Raw genomic sequence first — 21,981 nt, 5'->3', positions numbered from 1 at the left:
ACGTGTCATGTGTGCCCGCCGTAAAGTGAGCAGCTTGGCACTTGTAGTTGCAGCCTTTAGGTTTGAATAAGGGGAGGAGCCTTGCTACATTTCCAACGCAATTATCCCCATTCTCTCGCGGCTTCCATTCCTGTTTCGTGCACCCGTCCCTGTCTATCCCAGAGTGCATACAATGCGGCCGCCATCTTGGTCGCGTGCATTCCTCCGTTTTCTCGATTCGCTTTTTTCCCCCCTTTCCCCTCCCCGTCGACGTCGGTTTCTGTCATTCGTGCTGTTTCGTTTTTTTTCTCTCTTTTTTTCACCTCCGTTTCATATGCAGAGAGACCAGTCCCCGATCCGTCGGTTAGCCGAGCCGTTCGTGAAAACCTTTTTGCGAATCCTTTCTCTCTCTCTCTCTCTCTCTCTCTCTCTCTCTCTCTCTCTCTCTCTCCTTGCACCCCGCGATTTTGTTCATTTCATTCTTCTTGTAGGTGTTGCCCGAGAGCCAGCTCACACCTGAAGAAATGGCTCGTCGGGGGCAATCAGTACGCTCCGATTTCGACATAATCTTCTTCTCGTTTCTACCGACCGGTCCAGCAATCATCGGCTACCCGTCTCCGTAGGCTCTTCCGTCGTGAGAGGCTGCGTATTTCTTTCAGGTAACAATACCCGATCAGATCCTGTGTTTGACGTTGCTTGCTCGCCCAACGGAACACGCGTTGTCCCAGAGGTCTAGTCGAAGATTCGACAGCTCCGCAGATAGCGCAACGATTAAACTATCAGCGGAACCGATGTATCGTGACCGAATTCGTTGTCCACCGTTTCTCACGGAGTTAACGAACAAATTGAATTAGCGCGGTTTACGCAACCGCTTCTCTCACGGCAAAGACTAGTCTGTCATCCTCGCGGATGCTGCTTGTACGCCTGGGTTTAATGCGTTCGGGACGGAAGACGCCGATTGACGTCCTCTGTTTTTTCGAGCCGCGATGGCGCAGGATGCTGATCCGCCGCTTCCGTGTTTCGTATGTGATCGGCGGACTGCGCATCTTCGCGTGAAGTATAAATTTTCTGACCGAATCCCAACAGACTGGAATGAAACAGAAATTTATTTTCTTTCTTAGTATGCTTGATGCGGTGAAAATGGTACCGCAGTATTTTTAAATTCTTCTAATATTTTTAACGTGTCAGATCACATCAACTCATTTTCGTCACGAATGCATAAAACCCGTTGTCTAGTGATCAGTCACTCCACCTTTCCTATGTAATATGCGAACTGCGGATTTTATACGTTTATGGCAAAAACGAATCAATTTCCTGACAGAGAAAATATTCCAAGACCTTGCAAAGTGTGTTGCACTATTTTCGATTTGTTAGAGTGACTAGAAAAAGGATTGAACAGGTACGTGGGTTCTGTATCTTGTAATTGACGTAGACAATATTTATTTTGCGATATTTATTCTGTGTTGAATAGTTTTCTAAACGGTCGACTCGATGAACAGCCAAATCTCAATCAAGGATCAAATGAGAGGTCATTTTCTGGCAGAAGAAGCTAACCGTTTGATGACGAACATATCTACAACACAAACACCAATTCCTCCCAGTGCAAAGTAACGGAGCGAGCAACCATCTTTGAATCTCCACTGGCATGATTATCAAGGCTCATGAAAAATGCAAGCATAATCCTACCGAACGACAGCCTACGCAAGTCGCTAGTCCTTTCCACCCCCTACACAATAAAACAGTCCTAGACAGTGTCCCTCGTGCATAATCTGCCGAGTTCCATTTCACGTGACCATTCCTCTTCCTCTTCCTCTGTCCTATCCAACGATCTTCGCGCAAAAAAAAAATGCAATAAAAAAAATAGAAAAACCAGCATAGTCTCGTATCCGCGGATCAAGATTAGCTGTCGAAACCCGCGGCTCCAGCGAAACGATTTCACGTGTCGCAATTTCCCCCCGGGGTTAAGGGGGTGGGGGGAAGGGGGCGATGTAACGCGATTGCGAACGTGCTTAAATCGCGATAATGAGGCCGCTCGCGTACGTCACAAGTGTACAAAGTTAACAGCGTTTAATAATACAGGGCCACACCGGCTGCCTTGTGATCCCCCGGCGTCGATAAACGTCAGTCCAGTTAATGCCACTTTCGTGGGTATCGATAACGTGACAACTGCGTATTCCCACGAACAGACACACACACACATACACACCGAGCTCGTTCTGCCCGGGAGGAAATAAACGGAAAAAGAAATTTTATCACGCTCGAGCGTCACGTGTAGGTACCGCACGCTGAAACTGTCCTCTCCCTGTCCCTGTCCTGGCCTGTCCTCTTCCGTCCACGTCGTCGTTCCACGGAAATAGCATGCGCCCGTGTTCGCAGCCATAATGAGACAAACCGGCTACTGTTTATTGCTCGGCGTCCTCCTCCTGAAACGCGGAACCCCCGTAACGGGAAACGATCGACGATACCGATACTCAAAGATCCGCTAGACATCGCACTTCCGGAGCTGCGAGATTTTCCTTGTTTCTCGGGATCTAGGATCTACGCGGACCTGCAGATCTTCGATTCTTCGAACCGGGGACTGCTGGGTTTAGTCTCTAGCTTCTAGGGTAACTTGGAAGCATGTAGGTTTAATTACTAGACTGCGGATTTTATGCATTTATGACTAAAAATGGATGCAATTTCACGCAGTAGAGAGATTTTAGAGAGTTTACAGAAAAATTCCTAATCACAAAAATCTATGAATCACAATGTCGGAGTCTATCGAACGCAATTAAATTGTTAATGGTAGCTTGAGTTTTAAGCTTGTCGGAACAGAGATTTCAGAGATCGGAGGTTTCGAAAATGGAGGTGCTACTGTATAAGAAAATAGTTTAGATCTTCCGTGGATCAGAGGCGAGGTTGGAGGTCGAAGCAGCAGGATCCCGCTAAACGTTGACCACTTTGTGTACAGGAGGCTAATCGCGGCGAGCCTCGATCGCAAGTTATCAGGGGGTAGCTCCGTTGTTGGGTGGACGATGATGAGGCTCGCGTGTAGAATAACTTTCGTCTCGGAAACAAAACCGAGGAGACTGGATAGGTTCGAGTAATTTTCAAATAATTACCTGTCCGGGCCGGGTCTAGGAGAGCCCGAGAGATATCCCTCGGCCGTTCGATGAAGGAGAACAAGCGTATTCCTTCTGGCTAGCGTGATGGCCTCCACGGCGCGCGGCTACCGGAGAATAATTTTCGATGGCGGCCGATGATTTTCGAGCGTCCAACCGAACCGCTTCTTCTTCTTCTTCTTCTTCTTCTTCCTTCGATCCCCCGATCTTTTATTCATCAGAAATCGGCCGGTGGAATCGCGTGGTGCATAAAAATTCGGTGGAGGATCGCCCGGGCCCTCAGACAGCTTGCGCCATTATGGCGTCGATAGATGACGAAATAAAGCCCGTCGTGACGAGATGAAGTCCTTGGGAACCGAGGCCTGCGATTTTCGAAAAGAATCTGTGCCACAAGTCCGGGCACATTTCGCAAAAAAGTTTTAATAGCTCGTCTAGACCGCATGCGCCATTCAGAGACCAGAGTTCGGACATTGCTGGACTTTTTCGGCGAGGATTCGCATGGCTCGATCGGTCAGGTGGTAGAACAGTTGCTGTGGGACTCCGTTGATATTCTAAATTGGATTAGGATAATCGAATCTTCTTTTCATTGCACAGTGGAAATAAATAATAAATGGTACAACTGGATGTATACTCTGAATATTTAGACAGTGGAGTCTCTCTGTTTCTCAGGAATTAACAGAAGACGAATTATGATTGTTTTCGTGAATTTTGTTGACCAGGTAATTCGAATAAGCTCAGCAACGAACACAACAGACTGAGTACTCTTACAATGATGGTCCAGAGCAAACTTAGGGGTCATTTTGATCCGAGCATTTTGTCCAAACTCATTTTCTAGTAGCCAATTTGTTACTTATACGAGATCCAATGAGATCAATGTTGATCCCAAAGATGAAGGGTCCAAATTAGGTCCATAAATTTTCAATATAAAATTGTTAAGCAAAGATTTGAACAGATCTAGTCAAGTCAGTTATTAACTTTTGCACCAACAGTTCCTTATTTTATCGATCCCCATTATGTTCACCAGTTACATGCTATGTAAGAACAATTGTACCGTTTCTCAATTGTTTTGAATGAACTGGTGAAGTTGTATAAGACAGTACAATTGAATTTGCAACAAGCTCTGAAACTGAGGAAACATATTCGACTCCAAAGGGTGAATGAAATTGAAATTCCAGTTTTTTTTTCTGCACGTTCTTCTGTTCGAGCACAGCAGAAATTTGTTTTATTCGTGTCGCATAGTCACGGTTAGTCGACGGCTATATCTATAACAATTGCGAGTTACTGAATTGTTTGAGAACTAGGGCAGCGTGACATCCGTGACACTAGTCATTAAACGTTGCAACGTTTTCCAGGCTATTAAAAGAACTCGCTGTTAATTACTGGATTAATCATAAGGATTAACGCTGCACATAGGTACGCGTACGCAGGGCGTCTTACATAACTTTTTACGTTTTTCGGACGACAAACGACCCGAGGCTTCGGTAAAAAAACAAACGTCCGTTTGCATACAATGGAAACAACGATTGAAAAAATTCTGCGAATCGATTATTTGTCTTGGGAACTGGGAATAATTATAATTGTACAATCGTGTGGGTAACAAATTGTGTCAGTGACGTAACGTACCGAGGGCGTAGCTGAAACAGCCGTCGGAAACTTGTTAAACCTGGTTTCTCGCGGGACAAACGCGCGTTTTCAAGTTCCACGCTCATTCCCGCCAACCAGAATCGTAATTTCTGTTTAGAAGCGGTCCGTGCGTAATTACCGGCGCAATAACAGTGATAAAAAGTGTGCTCCAACTGCGTCAGAAACTCGGCTAACCTTCGAAATAAACAGGAAAAGAATAACTGCTCGCTGCTCGACGATCTCCGCGCGTACGGCACATTCGAATACGATTAGAGTTCGCAATTAGCATTTAAACACTCGACACAATCGCGCGAAAAATTGCCGACTCTGGAAGTCCTGGAAACTACAAGAATTAAGTACAATTTAATGCTAATTCCGACTGCGGATTTTGTCCGAGCCAGTTGTGAATAAAAATGCAGTTCCTCTTTCAATAATTTTAATAAGTCAGAAATAATGTAGCAGCATCATTAAAGTCTTCTAATGTCTTTACAGTTTTGTATACGAACAATTTATTTTTGTTGTAGGTGTATAGAACTCGCATTCTCCCAAAGTGGATAAGGATGGCCATGAGCAGACATCGAGCGGAACGCTGAAATTGGAGATCTTTGAACGCCTGTAACTTTGTGTAAAAGTGTCTGAAAATGTTCTATCTGTGCTTATTTTAAAGGGCGAATTCTCTACTTTCTACACACTGTAATTAGAATATTTTACGATTGTTTTCACGCGAAGTTACAGAAGCTCAAAGATCTCCAATGTTTAGGTTCAACGTTCCTTCAACTTCGTCGGGTAAAACTCAAGAAAACTGTGGATGTCCCTTGTCCTCAACTTTACAACAAAAGAAGAGACTTCGAAACACCTGTAGAAACTGGAGAAGGATAAACAGTGTAGCACAGTACACGGACACAATAGAGTGCAGAAATCGGAGGAGGAAGAGCTGGGCGTCCATTTCGCAGCGGCGCAAGGCGTTCATCTTGAGGAACCACGGTGAAAGAGAACCTCTCGAACCTCCGTGGCAATTAGACACGCCGCCATGACGGTTTTCCACCTGTAATTTCCAGGCACGATCTCTCACAGGAAGCGAGATAACGCGAAAATAAGTCATGCACCGCGGCGAGATCCGCGGACGCGCAGAGAATACCGGGAATCGGCATAGAATCGTTGCACACGGCGGTGGCCTTGAGACCACTTTACTCCCAGGTCCTTTCATCCCGGGTATAACTCGCCGTTCAAGCCCAATTTACTCATTATCGCACCTCCGTTCTGCAATTCCTCCGGTTCTCCGCCGCCTCGGCCATCCGGTTTTGCAATACGGTGGCTCGCGGCTCCGGCGGCCATCACTGTTTCCCCGGGATCCATGGATCCCCGCGTTCACGTGGCGTGATCTACCAGTAGGAACCCGGGATGCACGGGAGCGATCATCCTCCGTGTCTCGGGCTCCTGCAATTATGCTCTCTCTCTCCTGGCCGGCGCGTCCTGCTGTGGGCCACAATCGCGAAAACTTGGGCAAAATTCATATTTCTCTTAACTATATCTGGCGTATGCAGAAATTCTTCTTTTTCAATCGTTCGCGCATAATGGCTTGTAATCGTTATAATTACACTGCGGATCTTTATGCAAAAGGAAAATCGTCTGCGTCAATTTGGATGATACACGAGCCAAATGACATTGTCATTCTTTCTTGAACAATTCCAATAAGATGGAAATGATGCTTCTTAAATTCTTTTATTCCTTTTACTGTTTTAGATTGGATTTTTCTCCGCAGTCTTGTCATAATCTTCCGCCTTTTTGTGCAATAACCTTGTGTATACGCCTAGTACATATTATAACTAGTTTGTGGATCTTAACGCAAAATACACGTTCGATTGCAGATGTGTGCTTGAACTAAACTTGGAGCTGTCCTTGAGCTTAACTAGCCTGCTCCTTGTCTACTGTCTGAGGTCAAAGGATGCATCGTAACCAGGTGCAAGCACTACAAAATGGCGAACACTTCGAAACATGATCTTGCATACTCACTTCATGAATAAATACGTTAATATCACTAAAAAAGGAATTTATTTGCAGCAGAAGCGATATTGTTGAGCACGGAAGGATTGGAAACGCGAAGACCGACGTCGCGTAGGCTACCTAAGCCTCCGAGGAGCCCAGGACGGACCCGGCCCCGCGCAATTATGGTACTAGAGAAATTCGTATCGACCTGATCGGGCTCCGGCTCAATTAGCCCTGGACGTTGAAAGTGATTTCCTTGTCAGGAGTCGAGACGGGACGTGTCAGACGAAAATCCGGGGCCCCTAATAAACGCCGTAGGCTGCGTTAGAGAGCAAACGACGAGCGGCGTCGTTCGTCGCCGCTTTATTGGCCTCTCTTCTTGGGGCGCGCAGAACGCACAGAACCGACTACACGAAGTTCCCTGGAAGGAAGAGCGAAGGCGGCATTACGGCCAGCCGGTCCCCTTTATATCGTGAAATTGGCCTGTTAAAGCGTTACTACGAATCCGTAGCCTTGCGCGCCATTCCGTGGAAGCTCGAGTCATCGCCTAATCGTACAGGTCAGCCGGCTCCGTTTCTGGACCCGGCCAGAAATCTAATTGAACCCGGCCATCGATCGGCCCTCCAGTTAACCCCTTTCGCTGCTGTCTAGCCCTTACGAAGGAACACGACGACCACATTCGTCGTCCAACGATTCCGTAGAAAAGCAAAGGACTCCGACGTTGCCCACTTTGATTTCACCGAGACTTCGTACGGTTTCAGCAGTCAGCTCACTCACGGTCAAACTGAGGATCTGGTTGGGATACATGCGTGCTAAACCGTAGACCAGTATCGATAAATACTTCAGAACTTTATTTTATAATACTTCAGAATTTGTTTAATTTTCTCTGAAAACGAGATTCAGCATTAATTGATTCCTATAAATCCTTCTCACTGATCTATGAATAAATTGCATCTTCAGTTTCAACGTAGCAGTAAAAGCTTCCTTGTGATCGTTTGATCTTCTCCATAGCCTGTTGTGTAATGTTTCTTCGCTTTCGTTTTTCAGATTCATTAGTCCCGTTTTTTCTTTTCTTGCAAGATCCAACCGACATCCTGCGAAGGATTCAGTCCGACTTTCTGGGAAGAAAGGTTACAACGAACAGGCCAGTTACGAGGAACGAGGGAACCAACTTCTGCGATACTTTTCCTCCGCAACGAAAAATAAAGAATTCAGGAAATGCAATTTCGAGTTGATCAACAGGTGGATAGTTGGCAGTGTCGGTCCGTTGATCGGCATGCCGGGCGAAAGGAAAAACAGGCGAGGCTCGCGGGAACACTTGCGTCAAGAGCGAATGCTTTAATTATTGCAAGCAGTCGAGCGCGTTGCAGAACGCTCGGCCATCTTGTTCGCCGCTCGACGCCATCGCGGGGTGTGCCGATTTTTTTGCACTGCTTTGTCGATCTTGCACTGACCATTCTGGGTTCGCTGATTGCGTTCGCGTTTCTGGAAATCCATCAATTTATATACTTGTATCTGTCAATTTTCAACGAATCCATTGTGATCTAAGATAAAAACAGTGGTAGTTTGATATATGTGAGAATCCGACGAAAACTCCCTTATTCGAAAGCTTCAGGTGTTAATTAAGATGCTAGTTCTTGCATTATCCTGTAATTAGACTGCCTGTTTTATGCATTTCTGGCAGAAATGAGTTAGTGCAATTTAGCACAGTGGAGAAATTAAAGGAATTGAAGGACGTCGATTATTTTCAATTTATTAGAGTCATTGAGGGAAACAAGAAGGTTTAATGTCTTCTGTTTCTTGAAACTGCTGCGGGCAATTTTTATTATAAAAATCCACAGTATAACGACAAAAATATTTGAACTAAGAGAGCACATCTGCGAAATTTGTCTTTGCGCGAGTTAACGAAGAAATTCGAGTATGGAGACGCAGAAATAATTTACTGTCTTACATCTGTTTAAAGGAGAGATTTATTCTTTACTCAAACTGTTATTTAGACGTCTATTCTTTAAGGAATAAATCCTATTGGAGACCTATGGGTCCTGCTGCACCTTTTGAATAACGCAACACACTTCTCTTGGGTTTTTCACTTTTACATAGTCCTCGATATCGTTCTGTTTCTATAGTGTGTAAATTCCGGCGCACCCAGTAGAGGTGTAATAACACAAAATCACGAGCAATTATCTGGCATAGTGAATTCGAAACGCGATCCCCGCGGGAAGAGAAAATGCCCGAATTAAGCGAGTCGTTGCGATGGAACCGCTTTCGTTTCGCGAATTAATGCAAACCGATCCCGCGAGCGAGTCGAAATCGTTGAAATCCCTCGGTATCGCCGCGCAATCTCTGAATAACGAACGACAATTAAATCCGCGGCGAAATAAAATCTGGAATATCGGGAATTATGCGCATCGCGTGCACGCCCGTTCAGTTTCTTTCCGTTCGGTCTCTTCCGCGCTCGTGTAACACAGGCAGCGTGCGCCACGGGGAAAAGGATTGAAGGGATAATATGAAAAAAAAAAGGAACAACAAAGGGAGAGAGAAATAGAAGAAAAAAGGAAAACGTAGCAGCGTCGGCGACTCCGGTTCCAGCGAATCGATTAACCGCATTAAAATTTCTTTCGCGCTTAATAACCACGTTTGCTTGTTGCGGACGTCGGATCGGCTCGTTGCGAAATTACTGGACTCGTGTATCAACATCTGGGGAACTGTTTTATCGAAATATCTGCCCGGTACAATGGTTCAACTTGTACATTGCAGAGAAAACCGTGATAGGAGTTGGAACCCTCTGAACGGCAATCCAGCAGAGTTGCGAAGAGATGTGTCTGAAGGCGATAAAACTGCAAAAATGTTTCAGAACTTTTCGATAAGAAAAATCAACATTAGCGTACGTGCAATTATAAAAGGTAATACTAGGCTGCCAACGTTCTCCGTCAAATTGTAAAGAGAACTCATTTCAGACTGACCCTCTGCGGAATAAGGGCTTTCTACAATGGTCTAGCGATCTAGACATTGTTGCTTCTCTATTTTTCATTTGGAGAGAAAAGATCAATCTGTTTTTCAAATATTACAATAAAAAATTAGTACTGATTGATATTATACAACTTAAAGAGCAAGACTTATGTTATTTTGGCTCAAGGATGCACCGAATGTTCCTCCAGCAGGGCTACTATTGTGCAAGACTATTCGATCTTTTGAATTCACTAATGATTACTATTTGACATTTTGATGAATACATTCGTAACATTTTTCACGACACGATGCTATTTATCTATTTAATTCGCCAAACAGTAAAACCTCGATTATCCGAGCTAATAAGAGGAACTCGAGTGTTTGCTTAATAGAATAGTCACCTAGCTACAGAGTTAAATAAAATCTTGAATTATTTGTTAAAGAAATTGTATATGCATAGATCTGTTCATCTATCAAACATGTATCCGAATAATGTAGAATTTTTATCATTTTCACGCCTTGTTCATCTGCCATGTTCGGTGTCATTTTAATCAGAAGAACACCACAATTATGTTGATAAAAATTTCATAGAAACACAATTACAAACAACCGAAATATCTAAAGAGTGCCTGGGCCCTCGAAAAAGAGTATCCCGCTGGTGGCGGGGATAAGCTGATCACAAATATCGTGTGCATCTCTGTGACAAGTAACGAGGCATTGCTGTACTCCCTAAAACCGGACTGACGCCTTTCCAAGAGTACTTCGAGCAGCAGGTCGGCATGAATCGTCGCCGATGGGATCGATAGAGCTCTCAATTTTCGTAAGAGCCATCCGGACGTCGAAGATCATCCACGGCCGCTCGATGGTTGCAAGAACCTGGACTCCAACCGTGGTTCCGAGCTAGCCTGTAATTCCGTACACGATCGGCAGCAGCCGCAGACGAATTTCCACGGCATTCGAACGGCCAGCTAGCCGCGCCGCCGGGAAAAAGGACGAAGAGGTCGACGCCGAGGATGAGGACGCGTAGAGGGCGTGGAGGGACGCTCTCTTCTCGAAGATTCCTCTCTTCGCCGCTGGTCCCGAAGAAAAAAGGGGGGAAGGTTCCGCGACCAGTGTGTGCAGGATGGTCGGCCGGCTCTTTCTCTCGTCCCGAGGGACAATCGGGAAAGACGGTCTGCGTATAGGGTCCCGTGAAAGGTAGAACACGAGGACGCCAGGGTTGGAACGTCCGACGATGGGGTTTCGAAAGGTGGGGGGAGGGTAAAGCGAGGGGCGGAGGAGGGGGGGGACAGTTGCCTGGCAGACCGGCTGTCAATCAACCGCGGGCTAGACTACCAATTTCTTCGCTCATAATTTCTGATAATTTCTTCGGGTCGAAGCGAAACTGGCGCGACTGCTGTTGCTGCTGCTGCTGCTGCTGCCGCTGCCGTTGCCGCTTGCTCCCCCTCCCCCCTTGCTCGTCTCCAAAGCCCCTCTTTTTTTCCTCTCCTTTCCTCTCTGATCCACCGCCACGAAAATCATCATAAGAAGGTAATTGCATCGATCACGTGTACCCCGGCCGGCTTATATTTATCCTTGTTTCATTATAATAACAATGTAACGCGCGCCGCGGCCCTCCCGAGACCCAGGATAATCATCGGTTCGACACACACACACGTATACATTCATACATGCATACGCGCATGTAGCCCTTACGTCGGGCTTGGATACATTTTTGCAGCCGTGTATTTACTCCCCGAGCAATTAGAGAAACGTAACACGACCGTCTTCGAGAGGGATCTTGCATCAGGGTACCACGGCGGCAGGGAAATTAGCGAATTCGACGGACCGACACGTGGGCTGCCTTTGCCCTGTTCCTTGAGACAAAAGAATCCGAGTCTGGGGCCGAAGAGTCCGTTCCAGGCACAGAGAACGTAGCTTGTGCTCCCACAATAGTGGCTTGAAAGACTGTCATGACAGATGCTGTACCGAATCTGAATCATCTTTCATTGTTCTTCACCTGTTCGTGGTTGAGCAACACGATCCTAAACAAAATTTGCCGTGGCAAGTCGTCTTTCGATCTCGAGCTGTCCAAGATGAGCACCAGTGAGTGACTCTTTTGTTATTTTATTCACTTCCGTGATCCCCAAGTCCATGGTTGAGGACTTTTTAACAGATCCATATTAATATTAATAACGCAAATAACAATAATGTAATCTAACAATTTCATTTGGGATTGTGTCGAAGAAGATTTTTAAGCTTCCGTTAGGTACAGCAGAATTTTTCAAGAAGGATTATTAAAAAGTGTTGATAGACTTTCGGTAGGTAAAGTGTTAAGATGGCTGACCACAGGTCCCAAATGGCTGACTACAATTATTCTACCAGACGGGAAAATAGTGGAAACACCGTGCGGCTAGGTCAGAATCTGTATAGCGTAGAAAGAGTTAATATTCCCGGTCGGTCGTTGATTCTGTGAATTTAGAACGGTTCTTCTGCGACGGTTTCGAGGTTCAACGTTCCCCAGGCCGCGTAGTACTTGTCCCAATGATCGCATGTCCCCGACGAGACCTGCCGGCGAGCATTGCCGCTAATTTGAGGGGATCCGCGGTGGCATGGTTCAATGTTTCGTTTGACATGCCGCTTGCCTTTGACTTGCTGCGCGGCTCTAGCGACCAAGATCAAAACAATATAACTTGGCTTGCTCCATCCTCTCCTCTTTCTCCTCTATCTCTCTCTCTCTCTCTCTCTCTCTCACTCTCCACGCTCCGATTAAAAATAACCGCGTACCGCGAGCATAACCGATCTTATCTCGGTAATTATTTTCATTAAAATGGAAAAGTGCGATTGTTGTATTTGAGGAATGGCGGCAATTAGACGTCCGGCTCGGAGGGAGGAGCTTTAATGACTGTTCCTCTCATTGGTTCACGTTACATTTCCTTCGAGTTGACAACCGCGAGCACGTTTCCCCGGTCGTTCAAACTGAATCCTAGTTTCGTCGACGTTCCGAGGAAGTTCAAGTCTCAAGTTCATAGAATACGGAATCCTGCTGGATAGATCTCGGGGGTTTCGAGGAAAGGCACCAGGGGAAAGTTCCGGAGCTTGCAATTGCCCTTTCGGCGTTGCGGTCTGTCATTTGTTCGAACGCGATAGTTTGAAGACTGGAAACTTGCGGCAGCTCCGCACGCGAAACTTAGTTGCACCGGCTAAGCCGCGTCTTCTTAAACGGAAACGCGGATGGGTACGAGGCTAGCCGCGTTCTCGAATCACGAACGTAAATTGACGGCGGGCCGAACAGTTTCTCGTGGCACTTCGTTCGTAGAAATGGCATACGCCTGCCGGAGAGAACTATCGTTTTCAGAAAATTGACCGTAACTTCTTCGGGCCCTCGCTCGATGGAAACACGTATCGAAAGTGGCCGTTTAATGGCGGCTAACGTGACGGGAAAAGTGGACACCTTGCGCAGTATTATTCAGACGTTGGTGCGGTAGTTCTTCTGCAAATATTGGATTTTGCTGACTTTAAAAATTAACAACAGAAAGGATCGAGGCCATAGGATTTTAGGCAATTGATACTAACAAAGCTAGCTACAGACAACATCCGGCAACCATTTTTTGATTTCCACAGCTCAGCGTCCTCCAATCTCTTAACGAAACTAGCTACTATGCTTGAGGAATATTGGTAAAATAATTGCAAAAAGACCCAGCTTGCACCCTACAGCCTCATCAGCAAAACTCAATAGAAGGTTCGAAGCGACATCAAAAATAATTTTTGCAATTAAGCCTGTAAGGCGATAGTATGTCTTTCAGCCCCTGACAAAGCTAGCTATTACGCTTGCAGAGCGTTGGTAAAATAATTGCAAACGGACACGGCTCGCCTCCAACAGGCAGAACAGTGAAAATCGACGGAAACAGCAGCGCAAGCGCCGGGTCCGTTCTCGAGGGTTCGAGATGACAATCTGGTTCCGCGGGGCGCGGCCTTTGATAAGCTCCGGTTTTCTTTCATTCTTTTTGTATCGGGGCTTGCAAGCCGGTGGTTGACTACCCCTGGGCTGCCCCGTTGCACAAGTAATTATTCATAGCACGCAATTACGAGTGGTGCGCGCGGCGTGTCGCTGGTATCGCGGCATCAAATGCGCCGCCGCTCGCAGCCCTGATTGCGGGCTCACGTCTCAAAACAATGATTTATCTAATTAAGCCTCGGTTTTGCATTGTTAGGCCGGGCTTTTGTTGTACGTGCCGCCCATTATCCCCCTCGGCGTCCATTATTCCGCGGGCACGGAATAACGACGGATCGTTCTCTTTCCGTGTCGCAGAACAACCGCTCGGGAACATAACCTGGCGAATCAAACCGGTTTGCGGTTCGAAAACGAGTCCGAGTCCGATCTTCGATCGATCTCGACGAGTCCTCCTTTTAGCAAAGCAGCCTGTTTCATTCCCAGGATTTTTCCATTTTTGCATCTTGATCGTCCGGGACGATAATCCCCGTAATTGTTCCTGCGGAATTATCGCAGGGAGATTGCGTATTTTATCCGTTGGTAATTTGATCGAGGCGACAGGTAATGTTAGTGAGCTGAAGTGACAACAGATGGCGCCACGATGATGCAACCTGTAGCGACGTTCAAATATTCAAGGATTTTGTTCTTTTTCGATTTCATCGTTAACTTTAGGCCTTGTTACGGCATTTTATGTTGTAAATAAATATTGAAAGTATATTGTGCACTAATTTTTTGTGCTTCTTTACAACAAATAACATTAGACCAAAGCAGTTTGTAACTATTAAATGTACAGGCTAAATTAAAACTGCCAACTTGGCTTATGGACCTGAAGGCTGAAAGATTTCATTCTTTACTTGCATTCTTTTTTAATAAGAAAGAGGTGCTCAAATTAAGCTATATTGATACCTGTAGTTTACATCCTTTTCTTATGAACAACCGCTATTAAATACCACAACTTAATAAAAAATAAATTATCTAAGTACTAAATAAATATATTAGCATAGATGAAAAACGAACGCGCCTGTTTCTAATCGATATCTAAACAGGAGTGAGTAGAACAATTTGAAAATTTGAAAATTTTTAAATACCGAAAGAACAGAACATTTTCGGTGTTCTCACTTGTGCCATAAAGGTTGTGCTGACCTGCCATAAGAAAGGAAACTGAAAGAAATAAATTAAAGTGCTTTATTTTTCAAAAATTATTATATCAGAATTGAAAGTGCATGTAATACATCACCTAGGGCAGAATCTTCTACGTAGATTAATTAATCGCTTTGAATAACAGACCTAGAAAAAAATGTTTTCAGTTCTGCTATTCAAAGGAGGTATTCAAATTTACCGCCATCTATGAAGATGCTACTTCCCCGTGAAAAGTGCACGGAATCCCATAGCAGTTTCGAAAAGCGTCTGGTTCAAAAGGATGAATGCATGTAGGTGTTTTGGCCTCCAGAGTTGAAGTTTTGGTCATCAATTTGGTAACGTATGTGCATAAATATATCAACGATTACATAACCATTAATTACTATTATAAACGTATTAAATATCACTTGCATTGCGTCTATAATCTCGTAACTAATGTAAAGGTTAGAAACAGGTTGCGATTTTGAATTTCTTGGTCAGACCGTAAACAAGTTCTCCTAAAATACATCTAAATAGATTGTGAAATTAAATTAATTATTGTTCAAGCAATAATCTACTAAAATTGGTAACAAGATGTGATTTCAATTGATCTTAACCTAGCACGAACGACGAAATGTATAACTCGATCACTACGAAACCCGCTGACGGCTTCTTCTCGAAATCTTTTCGCTTTAAACATGATTTAAGATCGTTATAAAGGCCAGACCATTCGATTTTCAATTTCGATTAATGGAAATCGAATGAACATTGAAATGGTATTGGTAACAATCGATTGAACAGTAGCGCCGATCGTTTCGATTCGAACGATCGGCGAATTATCGTGAAGATTACGAGTAGGATTAACGATCGGACTCATCAAATTAAGAGTTAATGTACTTTTGTAATGGATTTAACGAGAACCAACGGCTACCAGAATTCGATTCCCAGGATATAAACAGCATAGTCAATTTGAGTGTGATTTACGTTCACGTAGGTAAATAATTGGACATTGATGATGGTAGGAGAAAGGAAAATAGATGTAGTTGGAGTGAGATAGTGAGAGTTACCAGCTGTAGTGATGGGTTTAAGAGGATGCAGTTGGTGCAAGTAAGCTTTGGTAGTTAAGTTGTGCATACAATCCTGAAGGATTTTTAAAAATGTTGAGGCATTAGCAGGCATGGAATGCTTCAATCATTATTGAGAATAAGTTAGATAGAACATAGATTATGGTAAAGAGTTTCAGTGTGCTGGAATGCTACTGTCATTATATAATAGATTAGGCAGGAAATAGAATAAATAGGTTGGCTAGGAAACACTTTGAATGACCTTTTAGCATTCTTGCTTTAGTTTAATCATTGAAAATAGATTAAATAGAAAATGGACCAACTTATTTGACTGAAAAATTGCTTGTACTTATATTTTCAATCTTTTTCTAGATTTTCCACTTTTTTTATCTACAGACTATTGAATGGCTGCTAGCTCTACAATTTGTTGAGTACTCTCCAAGACTCAAAAACTCTAAATCTTTGAAGACTCTCAAAGTGAAGATTGTCTGAAACTTTATAAAACTCCTGACTTCTGGGAATCTCCGCATCAACCCTTTGCAGTCAATGATTCGTTAATATCTGCACGTTCTAGGGGCCTTAGCTTTGTCTAAGCACCTACGTAGATGTTGAAGAGGCAATACTGTGAAAAGTCGAATATATTGAAGCAGACATCGAAGAACAGCATAAAGAACCTCGCGTACTGGTCTGAAAACGGTAGGAAAGGGTCTCGGGTTTCCGAAGGTTCTTGAACAGCGCACGGTTCGAATAAACAAGTTCGGTCTTGAGTAAATTTGTTCGCGAACTCGTTAGAGAAAGAAACTCGAGCCGGCGATCGCTAAGCACGGGAGAATTAAGGATAGTCAGCTGCGAGAGATAGCCGGGTGCTTTAGTTGCGTGTAAAGGAGGTTCCTCCAACGGTAGCGTCCATGCCTGAAATGCATGCGTGAAATGAGTTCTTAACGCGAATGAGATTTTTCGTAGGGAAGGTGTGCAACGTGTTATTAAAACAAGACCGGCGCTGTTACGCTCGCCGTCCGCCAGTAAATAAATAAAAAGGCCCGCCATTTCGCTTCAACAATTACCGGGTCGCAGAAAGAACGAAATGTGTATCCCTTGAATTAACTTCTGCATGTTTTTGTTTTTTTTTCTTTCTTTCTTTCTTTCTTTTTATCTCCATCTCCGTTTATAGTACTCCGATATCCAAGCTTGTTTGCGGACTGTTACGAAATACACTCGTTTCTCCGGCCGTGTGCTCCTCGGTGTTCACATTTTAATGCTGGCTTATAGCGTGGTGCGTCGGGCAGACGCGCGGCCGCGTAAAAATCATTGACACCGTTCAGAAAACTCGTACTAACGACGCGTACCAACAATATACGTAAAAACGATATATGAGGACTGTCGGTAATTGCCGAGGAATAATTCATAATAGCGAAAAAATGACGATCAGGCCATTACGTACCATAAAAATAGTTGCGCGGAACCTTGGGAAGTTATAATCTCCACCGTGCGGTGGCTGTAATTACAGCTGTACATTACATAGTTGGATCGAATAAAAGAAAAAAACCACCGTTCGGCATGGACATCGGACAAGTTTCGACGTATTTTACGTAACGTCGCCAATGTTGATTTCCTTTTTTCTTTTCTTTTTTTTTTTTTTCTTAATCGACTCGCCGCATTTCTAGTTCTGCAGTTGGAATAACATGTCCATAGTCCGCTGGTTTCGACTCGGCGTAGATTGTACTATTTCGATCGCTTAAACGCACTTATCACTGCAATTAACACCAATACCTCTGGGGATCTAGTAGCAGCAGCCTATTGCTTCAAGTATAGTAATTTATGAGCAGCACAGCTTGTACATAAATTGAATATCGTTTTTCACGTGGAAAATCATATGGAGCGTAAGATTACAGGTGAGCAACGAAGTTATTATCCAGCGTCGGAGCAAAAGGTAGCAATGAAGAGTGTAACAGCTTCCGAAGACGACTTGCAGCGACGAGAACAAGATGGAGCACATTCAACGGTACCCTAAGCGTTTTCTCTTGGTATGAAAATAACAGAATACGTGCACCTGCTTCCTAGCATTAATTTCATATCTCGAGCGAGATTTTACTTCAGTTATTTGATATGAAATTTCTCGAAATGCTATACAAGCCTAGCTACTAGTCATAGTTTTGTAGATAAAACTGTGTGCGTGTGCGTCTGTACGAATCGGTATCAAAGGAAGAACGAACAGTGAATGCAAATTGACAGCGAGGAAGGCATTTCAGTCCAGAATGATTTCAACAGAAATAGAGACCGAGTTTGCAAAGTTAAAAGTCCCGTAAACAGCGGTGCCCAGAGTTGGGACTGCAAAAGGTAGTTCCGAAATTCGTACGGTTTATCACTTAATTACTGAATGGAAACGAAAGCGCGGGAACTATTCGTTCGATCACATACGAACTTCCTCATGGTACGCGGGAGAGCACATGCCACATCGCCGGGGGAATGGTGTCAAACATATCAAAAGTGGATTCACCTCCGACGATCAGTCGCCGGGACATCCCCCCGTATGTGTCTCTCGCATGCAATCCCGGGTTTCGCGTGTGATAGAATATCAGAAAGTCTTCTGTATAACGCCTTTCACGTATCGCCCATCGAACTTTGTCGTTCCTCCGGCTGACAACAACGCCGGCGAAACAACAGGAACTGCCTTGTATCAAACGATCTGAAACCAGGCGAAGATAAAACGACCGTCGAATCGCATGACACCGGGGCGTTTCGACTGGTCGTAATCAATTTCGGCGATTTCGTGGCGCGCGATATCGTGTTCGATGATTGCTGGTAAAAAAGTGTGCAACATCGCTCTGTCAAGCCAAACCGATCCCGACGATCGCGAGATCGGAGGGCCGAACGCCACCTCCGATATCAGTGGCATGTCTCCGGACGGTTCCGGAATGGGCAGACGTTGTTTGTGTCTCGCGATCTGATAACGCTCACGAGGAGAAGCGAAGATAACTGGAAGGCGCCTATAAAGCCCCTACGAATTCGCGGGGAATCGTTTCGGGCACGGTTGGTGGTAACTGACGGCGTTTCTATAACCATGTAACCAGTGTTACAATATATGTGAAATAGGCGTAGAAGGATTCACCATAGTCGTGGGGACTAGGAGTCTTCAAAATATGCAGTGGCTGAATCGCTTCGGACGAAAATGACTGGTACTCGAGCTTCAGAAAATGAAAACGGAACCAGTTCCTTTTGGTGCCCGATGTGCTGAAGTCCGTCGGATGACTTCAGTGCATAGGAACCGACAATATTGCATTTGATGGATATGCATAATATATAAGGACTTATTTGCAGTGCTCTGTTGCATTGTACTGTCTTTACTACGGTTTACTGTCTTTACCGGTTCAAGAAAATAGACACCATGAACCGTAAATGAAATAGTTAGACCAAGGGTCCGACTTTAACGGACCAAGCCACCGTGCATCCTTCGAAGAGTAACGAAGGGAGACATGATCGAAGTCCCAGTCTAGTAAAATCTTCTAGTAGAATCGCATTCTCACTCGTCGTTAATTGCACGAGACATCACACAGGCCCGAGAGCATACGACACTAAAAGTACCGTCGATCACAACTAAATGGGACCAACCGGCGAACGAGCACCATTTACCTTCGCCAGCAGTGCGCAGCCATCGCGTACTCGGCGGAGATGCACGGATAAAACCGGGACGAGCGTCGAATTTAACAAGCAGTCCTCGTTGGGACATTACGGACGACATCGGATAGAACCGACGAAATTCCCGTCCTCGTGCAGTCCCGTAGGAGCGAGGAAGAGACTCGAGACGATGCGTAGGAGCGGCGTGGTCGTTGGAGAAGGATGGCACAGCATCGATGGAATAGGTGTAATCGTTTAACGCGCACGATGGTATCTGGACGGCCAGCGCGGGTTGGGCTTGTTAACGCCATGCTGGCAGCGGGATTGGCTGCCGTGCTGCGCCGTTGGGCGTGGCCACGGCCGCGGGAGGGGATAGCATAGCCTTTGGGGGTTCGGTTCCCCTCCACGCACCATGTTGCGTTTGTATCGGCCACACGCACAAACGCGGCGTCGCGACCTGTCGTTTGTGTGGTATCATAACCGTGGCAGGGTGGGGGACGCCTGGCTGGCTCCCAGGAGCAATTCCTGGACGGGGCTGGGGTAGAAGGTGGCGGCCGGTCTGACGATCCCGGCGAGGTTACTCCTCTATCGAGGAGGTGAGTCCACCACCACCACCAGGCCGCTACCACCACCGATTCGTTCCGATCTATGCCACGGTCTCCTGACTTATGCTACGCCCGGCAGGGCCGCCAGTACACGATACGCTTCTACCAGGCGAGCACCGGGTTTCTCCGTTGGGCTCGCTCTCGCCTCTGCCTCTTGCGCCTCGGCCTCTGCCTCTGCCTCTCGGCTACCAGCCCGCGAATCCGCGTTTTTCCTTCGCGACGTTGTCACACCGGGAAAAAGTGTTCGACGAGGGGAGAGGGAAACGGGCTGAAAGGAGGGGGGCGTCGAGGACGAAGGGGGGAGTGAGTGTCGGTGGGTTCAGTTTCCGCGCGCACGTGACGCGATCCGATCGAGAAGCCGCGCTTCGACGGCCCCGCGAATCGATCATCCCTACCCGATCCGTATCTCGCCGGTGTTTTTTTTTTAGTCATGCTCGGACCCCGTGTCACGTGATCGTGTCTGTGAACCCCCTTGGATCCTGACGACCAGTGTCCGAGGAAAACAGAAAGGATAACGTATAATACCAGTGAGAGTGTACGGTAGTGATAACGAGATACACAGATCCCCCGGCGAACTACCCGCGAGATGTGTACGCCTAACCGATGTGACTCTGGATCGAGCGCAATCCTCGATCATCGCCCACCGAGACCGATCGAGGCGGGATCGTGATCGGTGGTGCTGTGACATTGGCTGCAGTATTGATGCGTGTACCTGAAGAAAGAGTGATCGACTGTTGCGGATTTTTCCCACGACCGACCAGCGACAGTGAACTTGTGTTGTTAACGGCTAGACGAACGCATGGCCAGGCTAGTGTCAGGCTGAAAAATGAGGTTTGGTCACGGTAGATGTCACCGCGGCCCGTCGCAGTACGAAACTATCGGTGTGTCCGAGGTGTTCAGCCGGTAGTCGGTGTTCGAATCGGACGAGCTGCATTGAAACCAGTGCGGTAGGCTCTTCGCGGTGATTGATTCGTAACTATCCAGTGCACCGAGTGTAACTTTGAATGAGTCCTCCTATTGAATGTGCTACATAGCGTGTATAATCACAGAGGCTGATAGTTGTCTGTGTTCCGTTAAGGTATAACAGTCGTTGAATGTGATCAAGGAAGAACAAACCGACCGACCGGTTGTCGTTGGCCTACACCAATTTCCCTGTTTCCCGCGAAGCGCCGCGAAAAGAGGCAGAGTTGTTCGTTATCAGGGAACAACAGCTGTCGCAGCTGCATCGTCCCGACGCCCAGCACCGGGATCGGGAGTCGAAAGCTCGACGCCGGCAGCTGGTCAACCCGTCAGTGACAGACGACGATGACGTAGCGTCGGCGGAAACGAAGGGCGTCACGGTCTGCACGGTGTACGCGCTGGACAGGACCGCCTCGGCGGGGCTGGGGGTGGTTGGGGGTGTCGTCGGTGTCGCTGGCGGTGGAGCCGCAGGAGGAGGAGGAGGCGGAGGAGGAGTCGGGGGAAGTGGCGGCGGTAGCGGGAGCACCGTCGGGGGTGGAGTGCAGGGGGTGGTCGCCGGGATTTGTGGACCAGCGAGCGCGTCCCTCGCGGCGGCGACGGATTACGTGACGGCGGCATGCTATCCCCCGGGATCTCAGCTTGCCCTGACCGCCTCTCACCCTCAGCCCCACGTCGTTGATCCCGCGATGACGCCCACATCGGCGCCGGTGCCGACACCGACCACGGCGTCGGGACCCAACAACCCGGTCGCCATGAGCCAGCTTGGAACCGTTTACGCCACCAAGAGAAGACGCCGAAACGGAAAAAGGTTGGTAACACCATACCTAGGCTTCTTACCCCAACATACGCCATGTTAGCAACCTGGTGCATTGCCCGGCGATGAGAATCGTCAAGTAATATGGTCGCTACCTCTGTCGGAAGCGACTTTATGTAGGTTATGGTAGTAGAGATCCTCGCTAGAGGACCTAGAGGATTGTCCGAGTTAAAACTCCTAGTCAATAGGAGCT

The 21,981-nt window shown here is 46.3% G+C and overlaps 2 protein-coding genes and 1 long non-coding RNA gene across 4 annotated transcripts in view; 2 read left to right on the top strand and 1 right to left on the bottom strand.

Annotated features, from left to right (window-relative positions):
• The window catches only part of LOC143354449 (uncharacterized), a 307,139-nt gene that overhangs the window by 233,951 nt on the left and 51,207 nt on the right, over positions 1–21,981 (bottom strand). The window lies entirely within an intron of this gene.
• LOC143354657 (uncharacterized) lies at positions 6,585–8,290 on the top strand. The gene is made up of 3 exons (XR_013082359.1): positions 6,585–6,663; positions 6,765–6,874; positions 7,770–8,290. It is a non-coding gene; the product is annotated as an uncharacterized LOC143354657 (long non-coding RNA).
• Positions 20,083–21,981, top strand: part of Ss (aryl hydrocarbon receptor spineless) — a 192,953-nt gene continuing 191,054 nt past the window's right edge. For both annotated transcript variants that reach the window (XM_076788538.1, XM_076788537.1), the window contains exon 1: positions 20,083–21,782. In XM_076788538.1, coding sequence (XP_076644653.1) covers positions 21,661–21,782 — 122 coding nt within the window. In that variant the 5' untranslated portion in view covers positions 20,083–21,660. The remainder of the gene's footprint in view (positions 21,783–21,981) is intronic.

This window comes from Halictus rubicundus, chromosome 5, assembly GCF_050948215.1.
Source record: "Halictus rubicundus isolate RS-2024b chromosome 5, iyHalRubi1_principal, whole genome shotgun sequence".
Lineage (NCBI taxonomy): Eukaryota > Metazoa > Arthropoda > Insecta > Hymenoptera > Halictidae > Halictus > Halictus rubicundus.
This window is presented reverse-complemented; position numbering and strand designations above follow the sequence as displayed.